Genomic DNA, 18,226 nt, shown 5'->3' with positions numbered 1-18,226 from the left:
CATTTCTTTCATGGTATCAGAGCAAGATCTTGATCCTGTCTCTTTTATTTTTTATTTTTAGTTAAAGATGGAAGATTCTAGCATGTCAACTGCTACTTTGAACGATTCCGCTTTCGCAACTCCAGTGCTGCCGCAGAATCCACTGATTTCTGTCAAGCTCACTGATGAGAATTTTTTAATATGGCAACAACAGGTTGAAGCCACGATCTGGGGATACGGCCTTGAGTCGCATTTGACCGGAGATGAGGATCCTCCTCCTGAGAAGATTGCAAGATCCACGGAAGGACAGACCGTGATAAATCCAAATTTCTTGGCGTGGCGACGTCAGGATCAAAGGTTGGCCGCTTGGTTATTATCTTCTCTTTCAGAAAGCGCTATGATTCTTGTTGTTGGTTTGAAAACAACGAAGGACATTTGGGAGGCCATTCAGACTCACTATGCCAATCAATCAATGGCAAAGGTTATGCAGTATAGGCTGCAAATGCAAAATATGAAGAAAGAGTCCCTTCCGATGACGGAATATCTTGGAAAAATGAAATCTTGTTTTGATATTTTGGGATCAGCGGGGAGCAAAGTTGCAGATCGCGATCAGATCCTCTACATCCTTGGAGGATTAGGGCATGAGTATGACCCCATTGTTGCTTCTATCTCTACCAGAGTGGAGCCTTGGACCGTGAAGGATGTTGGAGCTGTGTTGTTGAGTTTTGAATCTCGATTGGATTCTGTTGGAAGCATAGCAGGTAGCATGGAGGGCTCTCAACCTTCTTTGCATCTAGCACAACAATCTGGCCAAAACCAGAGAAAGAATCATTTTCCTGCACAGAATCGAGGAGGTTTCAGTGGCAACAGTCGAGGAGGTACCAGATCCTATAGGGGGCGAGGAGGAAGAAGCTATGGCGGAAACAAAATCGTGTGTCAACTCTGTGAGAAGCCCGGACATTCAGCAAAAGCCCAAGCATCTGATAAAGCGCCTCTACACTGCTCAAGCTGCGCAATTAGATTAATCTCCTGATAATACGTCTCCGGTTGCGCACCCGCAACTTGATAATAGTCGTTGTTGCCCATTGTCGCCAACGAAAATCCCTAGGGGCGGACGCAGAAAAAAAAAGAATTACTACTACTACGTAACAATTTGCATAAATTTGTAAACTCTAAAAGAAAATATTTTTAAAAAAATGGGTACCTCATTTGTGTTCGGCACATTTGTCGCATAAATGGAATTGTCTCCGTACGACTCTGGTAGCGCAGGCAGACGGCCGTCGTGGCCTATATTTGCAGGTAAGAATCCCTAGGGCGGACAGGGAAAAAATGTTACATAACAATTTGCATAAATTAGTAAACTCGAAAAGAAAATAATAGAAAAAAAAATAAGTACCTCATTTGTGTCGGGCGCAAGTCTCATGTAACTTGAGGTGTTGCCGTACGACTCTAGTTGGGCAGCCGAAGCTTGATAACCGCCATCATTTCTTCTATTTTCCAATGGAAATCCCTAGAACGGACGGAGGAGAAAAAGGTTACATAACAATTTGCATAAATTTGTAAACTCTAAATGAAAATAATTAAAAAATACTACTCGTACTTCAGTTGTGTCCGGCGCAAGTCTCACATGATTCGAATCATCGATATACGTATGTGGTTGCACAGCCGGAGCATGGTAACCGATCTCCGTGGGTGACTTCATAAAAAAAATATGGGTAAGGATTATGTTTTCAAAATTTTATTTCTCGTTACATACATAAAATTTGGATACGTAAAAATGTTCCAAAAAATGTAAATTTATTAAATTTGGATGGAGAATTTAATAATACAAAAAAGTTACTCTACAAAACAATTTGCATAAACTTTTAACTTCAAAAAGAATGTAACTGAAAAAAATAAGTACCTCGTTTGTGTCCGGTGCACATCTCGCATAATATGAACCATCACCATACGATTTTGGTTGCGCAGCCTGGACTAGATAATCTGCGGTGTTGCCTATATATTCCGATGAAAATCCCTAAGGTGGACACATAAAAAAAAAGTTACATAACAATTTGCATAAAATTGTAAACTCTAATATAATTAAAAATAAGTACTACCACATTTGTGTCCGGCGCGAATCTTTCATAATTTGAACCATCGCCGTACGATTCTGGTTGCGCACATTGGACTTGATAATCACCGTTTAAAAATCCCTAAGGAAAACGCGGGAAAAAAGTTTGGTAACAATTTGCACAAATTTGTAAACCCAAAAAGGATTTAATTAGAAAAAAAGAAATACCTCATTTGTTTCCGGCGCGAATCTCACAAGATTGCAACTCTCGCCATTCGACTCTGGTTGCGCAGCCATTGCATCATTACGGTCATTGTAACCAATCGCCGCCGGTGACTTCACAAAAAAATTAAGTTAGAATTATGCTTTCTAAATTTTTTTTCGGATACGTAAAAAGTTCCAAGAAATTACTAAAAAATAAAGCTAAATTTGTAAACTCTAAACGAAAAAATATAATTACCTCAGTTGTGTCTGGCGCAAGTCTCATATGATTCGAACCGTCAACATTCGGCTCTGGTTGCGCAGCAGGAGCATCATAACGGTCACGGTAACCGATCTCCGCGGGTGACTTCACAAAAAAATATGGGTAGGGATTATGTTTTCTAAATTTTATTTCCCGCTACATACCTTAAATTTGGATATGTAAAATTGTTCCAAAAAAATTTAAATTTATTAAATTTGGACGGAGAATTTAATAAAAAAAAGTTACATAACAAGTTGCATAAATTTGTAAACTCTAAAAGACTGTAATTACAAAAATAAGTACCTCATTTATGTCAGGCACAAATCTTGCATAGTCTAAACCATCGTCATAGGATTCTGGTTGCGCAGCCTGGACTTGATAATCGCCGTTGTTGCCTATATATTCCGATGAAAATCCCTAGGGTGGACGCATGAAAAAAAAGTTACATAACAATTTGCATAAATTTGTAAACTCTTAACATATTTTTTTTTAAATACCTCACTTGTGGCCGGTGCGAATCTTTCATAATTTGAACCATCGTAGTACGATTCTGGTTGCGCACATTGGACTTGATAATCACCGTTAAAAAATCCCTAAGGAAAACGCGGAAAAAAAGTTGAGTAACAATTTGCACAAATTCGTAAACCCTAAAAGGTTAGGATTATGCTTTCCAAATTTTATTTCGGATGCGTAAAAAGTTCCAAGAAAATACCTGATTTGTGTTGTGATCGGATTTGTCCTTCTTGACAGTTTTAGTGATCTTACATACGACAAGATCGGCGGCGTTTGCTCGGCCGCTCTTCTTAACCAACTCCTTACTAAGAGAATATTCATGCATAATCCAATTGCCGACGTCCGCCTCGCCTGAGTTCCCGAACGTGAACATCTTGGATTGACCGATGATAAAACCGGTGTTGGAGTCTTCAATCTTCATGGGGCCCGTCTGGCCGTCCCACTTGCCCTTCCCGGCCTTTCTTGAAACCCTCTTGGAATTTCGAGCCCTTACCAGCGTAGTGAAGGCGAAGATGGTGTACTTGATGGCGCCCTTCTCCTCCATCTTCGAGTGGTAAAGCGACTCGATATCGCTGAAAATCTCCCACGGGAAGCTGTCACCGTAGATCGCCTTCTCAACGACGCCGTTCCATGTCGGATTCTGCCCCGTCACCCACGGAATCAGGTAGCCTTTGATCAGCTTCTCCGGGGTCGGATTGAGCTCGAATCCCTGCTCGATCCGGATTTCCAAGTGATCACCCATCTTCTCTCTCGTTTTTTCTTTCTTTCTTTCTCTCTCGTGTTTGCTTTGCAATGGATTAGATTTTTGATGGTGTTATAGTTCATATATAAAGGCATTCATTGTAGAAATCCGAAATCATGTTACATATTTATACTCTATAATATTTGTAGTTTTCACGTGTTTAGAGCTGGATATTAGATTTAGTTGCCATATATGTACATATTCGTGTGTTTCGAGCTATATTTCACGATTTTCCACGATTTTCTAGTAATAGATAAGATTCTAAATTCGGTTTTTTTTTCAGTTATATTAATAATAAGTAAAATAAATTTGAGATGATATTATTAGTATTTTTTGAGGTGTTTCGGGCTAATCTTTTGGATAGTACAGGCCCAATTCGTTTATGGTCTAAGGCCCAACTTTGATTGGCCAGACTAGAAACCCAACCCAACTATTGATTATTCTACGTATTCACTATTGATTATTCTATCTAGTGGATTAGGATTGTCTCCATTCACTATTGATTATTCTATCTAGTTGGTATTCTATCTAGTGGATTAGGATTGTCGCCATTCACTATTGATTATTCTATCTAGTTGGTTGATTATTCTATCTGTATTCAGTTGTCAAGATAAAATAATATCAAGATAAGATATAATCTAGGATTAAGTTGTGACATTATTTCAATCATAAGAGGTTAGCTATGACTAATTATCTCATGATTATCCATCTAAGATTGAATTGGGGAATTGAATTTCATGAACCAAATGTATTACATATTTAATCTCGGATACAATCTTGCAAACTGAACTCCCCTAGTGAATTAGGATCGTCTCCATTCACTATTGATTATTCTATCTACTGAGTTAGGGTTGTCTCCATATTCTTCTTCGTCTTTGTCGATCTCTGATCTTCTCTTCCTCTTCTCACTAAAGCGTGTGCGAGTGGTGAGGTGTAAGTGATCCATTCTCTTGAAATCCTAGAAGTTTTTGACAAGTGTATTTTTCGTGTGTTTGGTGGTTCGATTAGGTGGTAAAGGTAAAATCTTAGAAGAAGAATAAGTCAAATTTTCATAAAATAAGTTAAGGTTGTTAAAATAGTAAGCTCTTGTTCTTGCCTCAATAACTACAATAATAAAAATTACACATCTTTTTGTCACACATATTTGACATTATTGTTTTTCAATTTCATACAACTATCTCAACTATAAGTAACAAAGTGGAGTATATCACTATGATAAATTTTACTCCGTCAAGCTAGTTCTAAATTGCAAAATCGAACCAAAAACCTCTAACTATCCTTCAAACAAACACATCACAACTTTCTCAACATCCCAAAAGTTCCCAAACTGCTTCAGCCTCTCAACATTTCTCCCATGCCTATGAAGAAACGCAGTGTAAAGAGGCATGATCATCTGCAAAACCAAAATCCGAAGCTCCTTCCGAAGCTCAGCCTCGGACAAGATCCAACCACTCTGCTCCTCAACAACCTCCTTAAACCTGGCTTGGAAGGCCTTAAACCTCAGCCTCGAGAAAAACGAGCCAGCAAACAAGCCTCCGAGCCTCTCAAAACAGTCGATTTCCAAGCAATCAAACACGCCCTTCCATGAATTCAGGTAGACTCTGGCTGAGAGATTGTATGATACGATCATCCTCTACATATTATTAGGGAATATTCATAGGATATTATTCTATTTAGTTAATTGTGATTCACCATATCTTTCCCATATTTGTTTAGATATTTGTTTCTTGTTCATTAAGTTAGGGTAGTAGTATTATAGTATTATAAATAGCAGAGCTTGTTATCATTCAATCAATCAATGAATTACATATTTTCCCTAAACTTGTCTTGAGCAACAAGAATATTATCGTTCCATATTTGCTGCCCAACGGAGAACGTCCGTGGAACCGCAAATCGTGGCCTTTCCTTCGAGCACGTCGAAGGTTCGATCACCTTATCTCTCCGAGAAGTTAGCCATCCGGCCTCGCTACGGAGAACGTCCGTAACAACTGGTGCTTTCATCCCGTACTCATGACGTCAACATACCATGGCCCATCTACGTCGGAACGGCCGACGAGGGAAGCAACGCCGGCGCTGCATATAGGCCCGCCGCGTAGTCCCGACCAATCGGGGAAGGCTTCGGTCGACCCAATCACATTAGGGTTTGATAAATTAAATGCACGCCTCGACAGTATGGATCGACGGGTGGACAAATTGGAGTCGCGTATGAACGCGAACGACCGGCCACCCCCACTTCTGACTCCAGCACCACCGTACGCGCAGCGAACCCGCCACAACTATCTGGCCCACAGTCGGCCGCCCTACCCGCCGGACAGGTACAGGGGCGGGAAGATCCACCGAGCAGGTACATGGGAGCCGCCTTATTGGCTACATGATTTCACGGCCAACGATGGAGACCAACATTGCCGCGCAAGACAATCATGGCGAGAACCATCGTCGCTCCTGTTCTCGGATGGACAAGATCCTCCACAAATTCCTAACAGGAGGTATCAGGGGCGCTTTCATGACCAACCCCAACCTCGAATCATTGATAACAATTGGGATCAAGGGGGCTGGCACGATCGTGGAAACAACCGTCAAAGCCAGAGTTCTGAACACTATTCGTGGCGACACCAGCAGCCTCAATACGGCCACGCCGAGCAGCTCCATCAGCCCTCGTGTTGGGACCCACCCGACAATCTCCGCCAGGGGACCTTCCACGCAGGATATCAGCAATGGCAGCCGACTTACCACCCGCCGGAAGTGTTGTACACGCAGCCTACATACCAGCCACCACGGTGCAACCGATCGTTGGATAACCGCACGGAACCGTTGCCTACTGTCGCCCCGCCACGATCTGGCTCCACGCACCGGCCTCAACAGTCCAGCAAGTTTATTGATTCAGGGAAGCAACATGGTCTTCCCAATATTTCCAGTCTCAAGGTTCGTCTCATCGGCTAGCCTGTTCGTGAACTCCTCTCCGGTCATCTCCCTCAGCTCGAACGAGCCTTTGATCCGATGAACGATGTAGTGGACATTGTTCATCACGAAGAAATTAGACAATGCTGCGTCGTTGTAGTGCTTGGATTTGGCCTTGAGGTTGAGATACAGAGCTTCGATGATGCAGAGCAAGTGAAGCACCAACGGCGAATTCGTTGATTCCGTTGAGAAGTCTAGATCGATCTGCAAAGGCTTGCGCACGATCAGCAGCGTCAATATCTGCTTGTAATCGACGATTGAATCAATGTAATCCATCACCGCCGTATTTAGCGGGTGAATCGAGCCTCCGGTGATCAGAAACTTCGTCGGCTCTCCAAACACCGCCGTCTCGAACTCTAATAGAATATCTCTAGCACAATTAGCCAAGCTAAGCAACAGATCCACAGCTTTTTTACACACACATATCCCAAATTTCCACTGGAAAACCGTTTTCACATCAGGCAACAGATTCGAGATCGTTATGTACAGATCCAAAACACTGAACAATTTCTCCGGCGATTTCCGGCGGTTGCTAATCGCCTCGGCAAAATTGAAGAGCGAATCGGCGTGGTCGGCGACGGTTTCGACAAAACAAGCATCATCAAAATCGGAATTTCCCAAACCTTTGAAGATCTGCTCCGCCAATCGCCTTTCCTCGGTGAAGAGAACTCGGACGCAGATCTCGGCGTTGCGGATCCATAGCCGGATCTTCTGCTGCTGGACGCGCCACTCGAGGCGCTGGATGATCTTCGGGCTCGAATTCTCGATTCCTAAAATTTTGAAGCTCTCGTCCAAGGCGGACTTCCGCGCGCCGGCGTAGACGCGGATGCACTCTCTGGAATTTCCGGCGGTGATCATGCGGTCGGCGATGCGTCGGAGATCTTGGATTGCTTCGCTGAGGAGTGAATTGACTTCCGATTTGTCGAAGATTACTTCGACCGAGAACGAGCTGAAATCGGACGTGCTCGAGTGGCCTGCGAGCGGTCCTTTTGCGTAAGTGGAGGCGAAGGAGAGGAGAGCTGATCGGAATTCGTCCTTGAGCGGCTGAGTGGAATTTGGGGATTCGTTGACGGAGTCTGATTCGCCTGAATTCATTCTACGACGTGAATTTTCTGTCGGATTGGAGTTCCGGTGAAGGATTTTAATCTCCGGAGAGGAACTAAGGGAGCGGAGCTGCGGATGCTACCGGCAACTCAGTGAAAATGGCGGTGGGCTTTATACAGAAAGATAAGAGTTTGGCGGGTGTTTTACTTCATAAGATATTTTGGCTAGAAATTGAAACTGTAAATAGGCGAAACGAGTCATCCACCTTATTCTTCACGTTTCTATTATGTAAATCAATAATATTTTGATTTATAAATTTATCAAGAAAACTATATAATAAATTGAATATATGTGGACTAAGTCTGCTTATTTTTATTATCTAAAGAAAATTACAAACCGAAAGTCTTGAACACGACAAAGACTTTGAAAATTAGTTTTATGTTAATGCCGCGGACCAATAACTGGATTTCAAGCATTGACAACAATGACATGAGTAATTTTTAAATATCCACTTAATATATTTTGCTTAATAATTTACAAATTAATCAAAGCTTCATTTGTTATTTTAATTTATTGAAAATGGACAAATCAATGTTTATGAAATTTGAAAAATTAATAATGTAATAAAAAAAATTATGTATCAGAATAAAAATAAAACAAAAATAATACATCCGCTGGCTAATTATGAATAATGCTTATTAATGGTACTCACATAAAATATTATTGATAATCGAATTGGAGTGGGCCAAGCCCATTTATTTAATATAATTAATTGATACGGGCTGAGCCGAGCTCATTTACTTTGAATCAACACTATTTAGTTGGATCATTTCTCATGAAAAAAAAACCTAGTACTCAATTTTGGACTCAAATATTGCCCACCATTTTAGGTTGAATCCAGCATTTGGGTGTGTTCATTAATTGTGGTATGTTCATATTTTGTGTCGTATACTCATGTGTAACATATGATGTTTGAATATATATCAAAATATATACTCCCTCCGTCCTAAGGTAGTTGAGTCATTTCTTTATTTGGTAAAAGTTTTCTCTCTCTAATATTTTTTATCTCTCACACTTTATCCCCTCTCTTATTTTATTTTTTATACTTTAACTTTTGTCACATTAATTTCTTGAATCTCATGCCCAAAAGAAATGTTTCTACTGCCTTGAACGAAGGGAGTATAAAATTGAACTTGAATTTTGAGCCATAACTGATTGTTGGAGTATCCATGTTTGACATGGAACTTTATTCAGCTTTGTTATGTGAGTCACGTAGAAAAAAGTAAATAGAGAAAATGTAGTTTCTAGTTTTAAAAATATATTATCATTTTAAATGTGACATCCTATAGAAAAAAAACAAGTCAATTTGTAAATGCATGTCGAAGATTGGATTGTACTCTTTTACAATGGAGATCCAAACCAAGATATCTTGCATGCACATTGTTGGGTCGTTGGGCATATAAAGGGAAATGTTCCACTAGTCCTCAACAATACTATTAAAGGTCGTGGTGGATCGTCTGTCAAAGTATGCCCATTTCGCCTTATTTCCGGTTCGCTCGAAGATTGCGAACTTGTTCGTCGAGACGGTGGTAAAACACCACTGTTTTCCCAAGACCTTGGTTTCGGACAGGGATCCGGTTTTCTTGAATGAAGTATGGGAGGATATGCTTCGCTTGAGCGGCACGAAGCTCCATTTTTCCACAGCATGCCACCCGCAGACGGAGGTACGGAACAGGGGCATAGAACAATATTTGAGGGCTTTCACGGCGGATAGACCGACTAAATGGGCAAACTTCTTGCCTTGGGCTGAGCTTGCTTTGAATTGTTTCCATCACAAAGGTTTGGGAACATCGCCTTTTGAGGCTTTATACGGGCGTGAGCCCCCCCCCCCCCGATCGCTGCCCCACCTTCGGCTTCAACCCCGCTGGATGTGGCTGCTCTAATTAGGCAGCGCGGCGAGACTTTCGTGCTGCTTCGCGAGAATCTGGAGAGGGCTCAGCAGAGGATGCAGAAGGCGGCGAACAAACATCGCCGAGAATTGGAGTTTGTGGTAGGTGACAAAGTTTTGCTCAAGTTGCAACAGTACAGGCAACATTCGGTGGCCAAGCCCCTTTCGTCGAAGTTGTCACGGCGTTTCTATGGGCCGTTTGAGGTATTGGAAAGAATTGGCCAGGTGGCGTATCATTTGTGGTTGTTGCAGTGAAGTGACGGAGATTGTTGCAGCCAAAGATCAAGCCTCGGAAGATGCAAACATGTGTGAGAGGATGGAGAAGGTGATAGAAGACATGGATTTGATCCGGGTCGTTGCACTCAAAGACCAGCTGCAGACTCTGCAGAAGGCGATAGAAGACATGGATTTGATCAAGAAAGAAGTGATGGAGATCATTCCACTCACATCTGGTGGTTCGTCAACATCTTCGAGGAACAATTCTTCTACATCTTCTCTCTCTAGGCTAAACAGCGCAACCATGGCGGGATTTGATGATGTCATGCTTCAACTAATGGATAAGCTCACTGACTGACGAGTCGGCCGCCATGTCATCCCAATTGTAGGAATGGGAGGAATTGGTAAGACTACTCTTGACAGAAATGTTTATGAAAAGCCTCTTACTACTCACCATTTTGACATATGTGCTTGGGTTACAATTTCTCATCAATTTAGCACGAAATAACTTCCGTGTGAAATTCTATTTCAAGCCAATAAAGAAGAGAATGAACGGTTGAGTGAAATGGGAGAAGATGAAATAGGACTATCGCTCCACCAATATTTATCATATAGAAGGTATCTAATTGTGTTGGATGATATGTGGAGTGTTGAACCATGGGAGAAGATACAACTCTATTTTCCTGACAATAGTAACGGTAGTCGGATAATGGTGACAACTAGGCTATCGAAGTTGGGATCTCAATTGGATAGCAATTACGGCCTTCAAATGAAATTTATGGATGAGGAAACTAGTTGGAATATGTTCTTCAAAATTGTGTTTGGGAAGGAAAGTTGCCCTTTGAATTTGGAGAAAATTGGAAAGAAGATTGTTAAGAGTTGTAGGGGCCTTCCATTATCAATTGTTGTGATAGGAGGTCTTTTGGAGAAAATGGAACCAACAAAAGAATATTGGAAATCTATTAGAAGAAGCATAAGTTCATTAGCAAATTTAGAGAATGATAAGCATTGCTTGAAAATACTAAAGCTGAGCTACAACCATTTGCCGGTTCATCTTAAGCCATGTTTTATGTATACGGGGACATATGAGGAGGATCATGTAATTCGAGTCTCTAGACTCATCAAGCTATGGGTTGCTGAAGGATTTCTAAAACCAATAAGCTGCAAGAGTTTGGAAACAATTGCAAAAGAGTACCTAACTGAACTAGTTGATAGAAATCTAATTCTAGTTCACGAGTCGGGGTCAACTGGAAACATTAAGTACTGCAAAATCCATGATCTGCTGAGAGACCTTTGCTTGAGAGAAGCTCAAAAGGAGAGGTTTTATGATGTGGTCGAGCAACATAGTCCTCAAGGCACGTGTAGCCAACGACGTGTAGTTATTATGCGAAGCACTCCAGAGGAGAAAGTAGTCGATGCCTTGAAATCTAGACCATATGCCCGTACATGTATAAGTGATTGTACAAGATATGAACGGTTGCCCAATCCAAAATTGTTTGAGTTGGTTAATTTGAGGTTTCTTGATGTTAAATCTGATATGTACCTCCACCTTCCTTCTTCAATCAATCTCCTCTGGAGTCTACAGACATTAATTGTTCATTATCCTGTAGAAGAGGTTATACATGCACCGGTCGAAATTTGGAACATGCCTCAACTTAGGCATGTTCATTTATGGAGCGGAGAAATTCATCTCCCAGATCCTCGAGTGATAACATTGTCGTCATGGAGAATCTACAAACCCTCCAAGGAGTAAAAAATTTCAAGTTCGATGAGAGGATGGTTCGGAGAATGCCCAATGTCAAGAAATTGGGAGTAAAGTATGATGGTATTGAGTCTAGTGATGATGACTGTTGTGTCCACAACATTAGACATCTGCAGAAGTTGGAATCTCTTCAATGTTTTTGCTATCCCGGGGCTAACTTTTTGCTAAAGCTTGCCTTTCTACACTCTGTTAAAATTAAGAGCCTATTTTTTCAAGTACCATATGGTCGTAGAATGGAAGACATATTGGAAAAGGTTAGTACATTACCTCATCTTCAAAAGCTCACTTTGATTGGTGGAGATTTCACAATATGCAAATGGGAAACAGTTGAAGGCCAGTTCCTCAGTCTCAAATATTTGTACTTAAGATGTGGTAATCTGGAATGCTGGAAGATGGAAAGCTCTCACTTCCCGTGTCTCGAGCACCTAGATCTTTTAGTCTCGAATGATATGAAGGAGATCCCCGCAGAACTGGGTGAAATTCCGACACTTAAATCCGTGACTTTGTACAATTGCAGTGAATCGGCTATTAAGAGTGCGAAGAGAATGGTAGAGGAACAAGAGGACTTGCAAGGAGAACAACTCTCCTTTCGAGTCACAGTTCGTCTCCACATCGATGAGGACAGCGATGAGCTGTTGAAGTTGGCTACTCCCAACTTTAAAGTTGTTAAATATTAGCTCAAAGTGTACCATGCCCATTGTTTAACCTGTATTCTGTTTTTGATAATGAAACGTTTTTTTTTCAAAGAAAACTCATATGTGCACCGAGACACAATTCTATATCTCTATTGTTATAATGTGGTGTTAGGTAGTAAATGATCATCAATATATGCATATCCATGTATACTAGTTTTGTCTGAGAACAGTCTCTTGTGTTCAACAGAGAAATGTAGTCTAGTCTAATACTAGCTTATTCCACTTTACTACATAGGTACACTTCTAATGCCTATGAAAATTCAGTAACCTGCATAGCAAGAAGCATATTCTATCAACAAGAACTAACATTAGATTGAATCAATCCTCATTAACATCATTTCATATATAGTTCTTCCTACACAAATCAGCCAAATATGGAACTAAGAAAAGAACCAAACAAACACATTAAACAATCAATAGATAAAGAGATGCTCAGCTCCTTCAAAGGAAATATTTAGCTTATGCATCAGTTGGAAAGAAATCAATGTTTGATGAAACATATCAAACCAAATAATAATAATAATTCAATGACCTTCTAAAATTTCTTTGCAGACCATAATAATTGCATGTGAGGATTCATAAAGTACAACAATTACAACCATTCCCATATGAACAAATGAAACAAAATCTAAAAGATAAAAAGTACAAACAGCACATGCTTACAGTTACAGGGCAGGGAGAGGAGGTGGTGGCAGCTATCAACAGTCCGAAAAAAGTATCTTCGGTCCTAATGGCATCCATTTATCCATTGGAGACAATACGGTCGTCCCATCCAAAGAGATTGCAGGCTCAATCCCCGAACAACAGGAACCTCATAACACTCCACCAAAAATTCAAAGAATGTCGTCCTACAATCTACGTGGCAAGCTCAACCAATCCCACTTGGGTCACTGGGATCTCTTCCTCAAATGCTGCGACACAGGGTACCCCTCGAAGAAGTCCAAGACTGCACTTTCAAGATCCTCGACTGAGTATTTGATGTAATTCTCAGGGTGCCTCCCACTCTCGATATGACTTCTGAACCTCCCAAGAAACGATCTATACGCAGGGAGGAGCTTCTCTGATATGGAAATCCTGAGCTCCTCTCGGAGTTGTGTCTCGGGAATCAACCATGTCGCCTGAGTTCTGTGCACCTCCTCAAACATGGAATTGAAAGCCTTAAACCTCTCTCTCAGAGCACTCTTTGACACACCGGATGAGAAACTTCCACTTACATGCAAACCCTCGTCCCTCAAGCAGTACAATACTTTCACCCACGTTGCCCGCTGGTAATTAGTTGCAGAGACCCGGAACTTCCCCGTCATCTTCCTTAGATAGTCATCCCCAATCATTTCCCTCAACTCTGGCGACCCCTTGATCTTTTGTACAATATAATGAACATTATTCATCATAAAGATATGAGCTAATGAAGTATCCTTATAGTGCTTAGACTTTCCATCCAAATTGAACTGCAAAATCACAATGATCCAAATCAAATGAAGGGCCAGCGTCGAAGCTTGCCCTTCATACTCAGAGAAATCCATATCCGGAACATTGGGATCGCTCGAATACCTCGGACCAGTGGAGGGCTTCGACACGATCAATTCGATCAAAGTCTGCTTATAATCTGAAATCAAACTTATGTAATTCATCACATATCTAGTCAATGGATGAATCGTGCCACCGGGAACCGGAACTCTCGAGGGCTCGCGAAGCACAGCGCTCTCGAATTCGGATAATATCCCTCTGGCTGCCTCGGCTAACCTAGAGACTATCTCAACAGCCTGAACCCTAATCGACTCACTAGATTTTGACTCGAACACGGAATCAATATCAGGCAACAAATCAGATAACGCATCGTGTAAATCCAGTATCTTAAAAAGTTTCTCAGGCGATCGCTTGCTAATACTAATCGCTTCTGCGAAATTGAAGAGCTGGATAGCAGGACCTTTGATTGTTTCCATGAAGCACGAATCGTCGGCGGAGGTTCCTAAATCTTCGAAAATCTGCTCGCAGAGGCGGCGCTCGCTGGCGAAGAGCACGCGGATGCAGGTCCTGGCGGCGCGAATCCAGCGGCGGATCTTCGTCTCGAGCGTCTCCCACTCGAGCTTCTGGATGTCGCCGATGCTGAGCTTCTCGACGCTCAGGCGCCGGAGGCTGGCGTCGACGGCGGACTTCCGCACGCTGGCGTAGACCTGGATGCACTCGCGGAGGTAGCCGGCGCCGATCATCCGCTCGGCGATACAGCGGAGGTCGTAGACGGCGTCGCCGGGGATGAGATCTACTTCGCGGATGCTGCTGGTAGACTTGTAGCAGCTGCTGATGGTGCTGCTGCTGCTCAATTGCTTCTCGTAGCTGCTCTCTCCGATTTCAATTTCGTCTTTGGGGTCGAATTCCTGAGAGGCGAACTCGGAGTGAGTTGACTCGCTGAGCGACTCGGCCTCGATTGGGGAGGTGTGGGAGAGGAGGATGGTGCGGAACTCGTCCTCGAGGCGAGCCATGGCGATCTGGAGGGCGGAGGAATCGGAGAGGGAGGCGGAGTCCATGGATTTCTGGAGCTCGTCGACGGCGTCGAGGTAGCGGTCGATTTCGTGGCGGTCGCCGCTGAAGATCATCTTGTCGCGGGCGTCTTCGGAGGCGGAGGAGTCCCAGCGGAGGATGACGTCCTCGGCGGAGGAGACGACGGATTCCGGCGGTTCCATGGATGGTCAATAGTGGGGAGGTTGGGTTTTTTTTCTTTTCTTTTCTTCCTTTTTTTGGGAAAGGGTGATGATTGATTTTGATGGTGGTGGAAGGAATTGAATATGGAGAGAGAGAGGAGAGAGGGAGGGGCTTTGCTTCTTGATTGCCGGGTTTCGGTTCGGGCTTTATCTCTTTCGATTTTAGTTTCTTTCTATTGGTAATCTTTTTAGTTTTTACTGTGAAATTATTGAACAATCAAACCGGTGAAGATGAAGGTTAGTTCTTGTTTACGAAATTTGAGGTTTTAAGTTTTGTACTGACTGAAATTTTGAATTTAGTAGTATTTAAACTAAATTGATAAAGTTATAAATTTGAAAAACAACCATATTCTTAAATTGTTGAATTTTATTCATGTCATTACTATAAAATAAAAGGCACAAATTATTGAAAAAAATTTAAGTTTTTGTTAATTTCTAGTTCATTTTGTAATTTTAAAAAATAACTGATTTTATTAAATTTTTACTGTTTTTTCAGTTGTTCCTTAATGAAAAAGTTAGCCATATTACATGTATGAATTTATTGATGCGACGGATATATGTATAAAAAGTTAGACATGTTACATGTAGTACTTAGTAAACCAAGGAATGTGATTACCTAAGTATATTAAATGATGTTTTTTAAATAGTCAAATGTTTTATTCATGTAATATATTTCGTGTTCTGCATAATAAATAATTTTCTCCAAATTCAAAATTATTGAATAATTTTTAAAAAAATACTAATTAGTTTATAGTACTAATATTTATATACTTTTATAACTCACATGATAAATTATAAATTAATCAAACTTTTTTATTTCTCCAATAATTCTCCAAATAAAAATATACTATACTTTTTTGTAATTTGATATACTTGTATAATATGTGGCCTTTTCACCTTAGATAAAGGTCATTAAACTTTTTACAGCATGCAGTTCGGTGGAGCATTTTGAGCGGCGGTGGGAATCAAAACGGATATTCCGATAACGGGTCCCACTTGCAGTCGTTAAGAGCTGTTTCCAAAAAATACTTTCTTTTTGTGCTTTTTAGAAATAGGTTGATGAGTCAAATATCCATTGTATCAATTTTATTTAAATTTTTGTAATTTATTCATAATTTTAAAAAAAGTTAATTTATTAGTTATATTTCAATATTTTCAGTCTATATATTTTGGCATCAAATGTCGCTCCAAGGGTATTACTGTATATAAATTGATTTATTATTTTGCTTCGAAATATTAATTGTATAATGATATTACTATTTCATTTTAAATGGTTTTATAATTATTAGAAGCAATAAATCTAGAAGCATTGTGTGATTCTCTATTGTTTCTAGAAGGTTCAAATTTTTCTTTTCCATATTATTTATTATATGTGGCGTGTTTACTTTATAATATGTGCATGTCCTATAGTGGAGTTCTTTATTGTTAATCTAAAATTACCTTGTTATGATAGTATGATACAGAAAGACCAAATACAGACATAATATGATTAAAAAAATTGTTCACATGAACATACATGACTTGTATTAACATAGACACAACACAAATTACCATTAGATCAACCTAGGAATAAGGGTACAATAAATCCGATTTCACACAACACAATACCCATACAAATTTTGAATTCTTAAAAGTTAAAAGACTAATATTTAAAGAACCCCTAACTACTACACCACAAATCAAATATTTATTAATAAAAACAATAGTATTAGTGATAATTGATTACATATGAATTATTATGTCACGAACACGATAGAAATTTGCTAAGCAAGCCAAATTTGTAGTAATACAATCTACTCCACAGATTTTAACCAACTTTTATTTTTAGTTTTATTTTAGTAAATACTTATACCAAATATATTATCTTAGTTTTAACAGAGAAAATTTAAATTATTATCTTAGTAATGAGGTCAACTTATAGCTGGAGGTGACCGGCACTCACACGTGCAAATATGCTCGCACGTACACAAAATGATAGTCCCAAAAAAAAGATGTTTTCGATCAAAGCAATAAAATGGAGATAAGACTTAAATTTTTTGATTAGTATAGTTTATAGTTCAAAGTTCAAACTAGTGAACTTAAGTTTATGGTTGGCGATACAATAAATGAGGTAAAAATTAACTGTCTTCCTAATTATACTGTCACATTTTGATTGACATAAATACTTTATTGTATGTTTACAAATTTGGTAAGCTAATTAAAATATTAAAAGCTAGCATCTCGTCATTTGACAAAAATGACAAAGGTTATCATTTAAAAAATAAATTAAAATTTGTGTCAATATTTTTATAGCTATTACTTTTAAATTTTGTTTGTGGTATAACGATGATCTGATAATTGGAAAATCTAATACCGATCAATTATTCGGAGTATAATTCATTATCAAGGTTGATTATTACACGATCAGAATTTATATTATTTTCCAATCTTAGTGAATAGTCACTTACAATTGATTATATTTTAAATAATTTTAATTTTAAGGTTCAAAATTAAAATTGTGACCTATAAAAATATGGGGAAAAGGGCATAAGGCCATCCACAATAGGCGCCCAGCGACCGCTCAGCCGAGCGCCGGCGCTGGGCGGTTCGCTGGGCGGTCTATTGCAGCCGCCCAGCGGCTGAGTGGAGAGAGAAACCGCGCAGCGCTGGGCGGTTATGTGGCGCTGGGCGGTCCGTTCGGCGCTATTGCAGCGCCAGCATCGCCCAGCGCGATTTTTTTTTTTAAATTCGAATTTTTGAAATTCAAATTTAAAAAAAAAAATCAAATATAAAAAAATATTATTTATTTATAAAAATTGTTTTCTATATATAAAAATCAATTTTTATAAATAAATTTATACTAGAAATTCGTAATAGCCCATATATATTTAATGGGCTTGCGAATTTATGAAACTCATTCTTGGTTGTCTCTCTTTTATAGAGACATCCTTGAATGTTTTATGTTCCACTTTCGATGTGGGACAAACTCATTCTTGGTTGCCTCTATTTTATAGAGACATCCTTGAATGTTTTATGTTCCACTTTCGATGTGGGACAAACTCATTTAAGGATGTTTCTCTTTTATAGAGAGATATCCTTGAATGTTTTATGTTCTACTTTCGATGTGGGACAATCTCATTCAAGGATGTTTCTCTTTTATAGAGAGATATCCTTG

At 40.0% G+C, this 18,226-nt stretch overlaps 4 protein-coding genes across 4 annotated transcripts; 1 reads left to right on the top strand and 3 right to left on the bottom strand.

Moving 5' to 3' along the window:
* Nucleotides 1–915: 915 nt before the first annotated feature.
* Nucleotides 916–3,750, bottom strand: LOC121771878 (NAC domain-containing protein JA2-like). The gene is made up of 11 exons (XM_042168767.1): nucleotides 3,208–3,750; nucleotides 2,993–3,088; nucleotides 2,799–2,912; nucleotides 2,493–2,600; nucleotides 2,261–2,368; nucleotides 2,079–2,174; nucleotides 1,883–1,996; nucleotides 1,607–1,675; nucleotides 1,376–1,489; nucleotides 1,184–1,288; nucleotides 916–1,083 (listed from the first exon to the last, which is right to left on the bottom strand). The coding sequence occupies exons 1-11, from the start codon at nucleotides 3,748–3,750 to the stop codon at nucleotides 916–918; spliced, it is 1,635 nt and encodes a 544-aa protein (XP_042024701.1).
* A 1,067-nt stretch (nucleotides 3,751–4,817) lies between these two features.
* On the bottom strand, nucleotides 4,818–7,982 carry LOC121771877. Its single transcript, XM_042168766.1, has 3 exons — nucleotides 6,644–7,982; nucleotides 6,232–6,508; nucleotides 4,818–5,383 (listed from the first exon to the last, which is right to left on the bottom strand). The coding sequence occupies exons 1-3, from the start codon at nucleotides 7,801–7,803 to the stop codon at nucleotides 5,024–5,026; spliced, it is 1,797 nt and encodes a 598-aa protein (XP_042024700.1). The 5' UTR covers nucleotides 7,804–7,982; the 3' UTR covers nucleotides 4,818–5,023.
* Nucleotides 7,983–10,625: 2,643 nt separating this feature from the next.
* Nucleotides 10,626–11,669, top strand: LOC121771876 (putative late blight resistance protein homolog R1A-10). Its single transcript, XM_042168765.1, has one exon. The coding sequence runs from the start codon at nucleotides 10,626–10,628 to the stop codon at nucleotides 11,667–11,669; it is 1,044 nt and encodes a 347-aa protein (XP_042024699.1).
* Nucleotides 11,670–12,887: 1,218 nt separating this feature from the next.
* On the bottom strand, nucleotides 12,888–15,224 carry LOC121772727 (exocyst complex component EXO70A1-like). The gene has a single exon (XM_042169927.1). It carries the CDS (start codon nucleotides 15,052–15,054, stop codon nucleotides 13,261–13,263), a length of 1,794 nt encoding a protein of 597 aa, XP_042025861.1. The 5' UTR covers nucleotides 15,055–15,224; the 3' UTR covers nucleotides 12,888–13,260.
* Between the last annotated feature and the right edge of the window lie 3,002 nt (nucleotides 15,225–18,226).

Source organism: Salvia splendens, chromosome 16, assembly GCF_004379255.2.
Source record: "Salvia splendens isolate huo1 chromosome 16, SspV2, whole genome shotgun sequence".
NCBI classification, from domain to species: domain Eukaryota; kingdom Viridiplantae; phylum Streptophyta; class Magnoliopsida; order Lamiales; family Lamiaceae; genus Salvia; species Salvia splendens.
The sequence above is the reverse complement of the archived record's forward strand: the minus strand, read 5'-3'. Positions and strand labels throughout refer to the sequence as shown.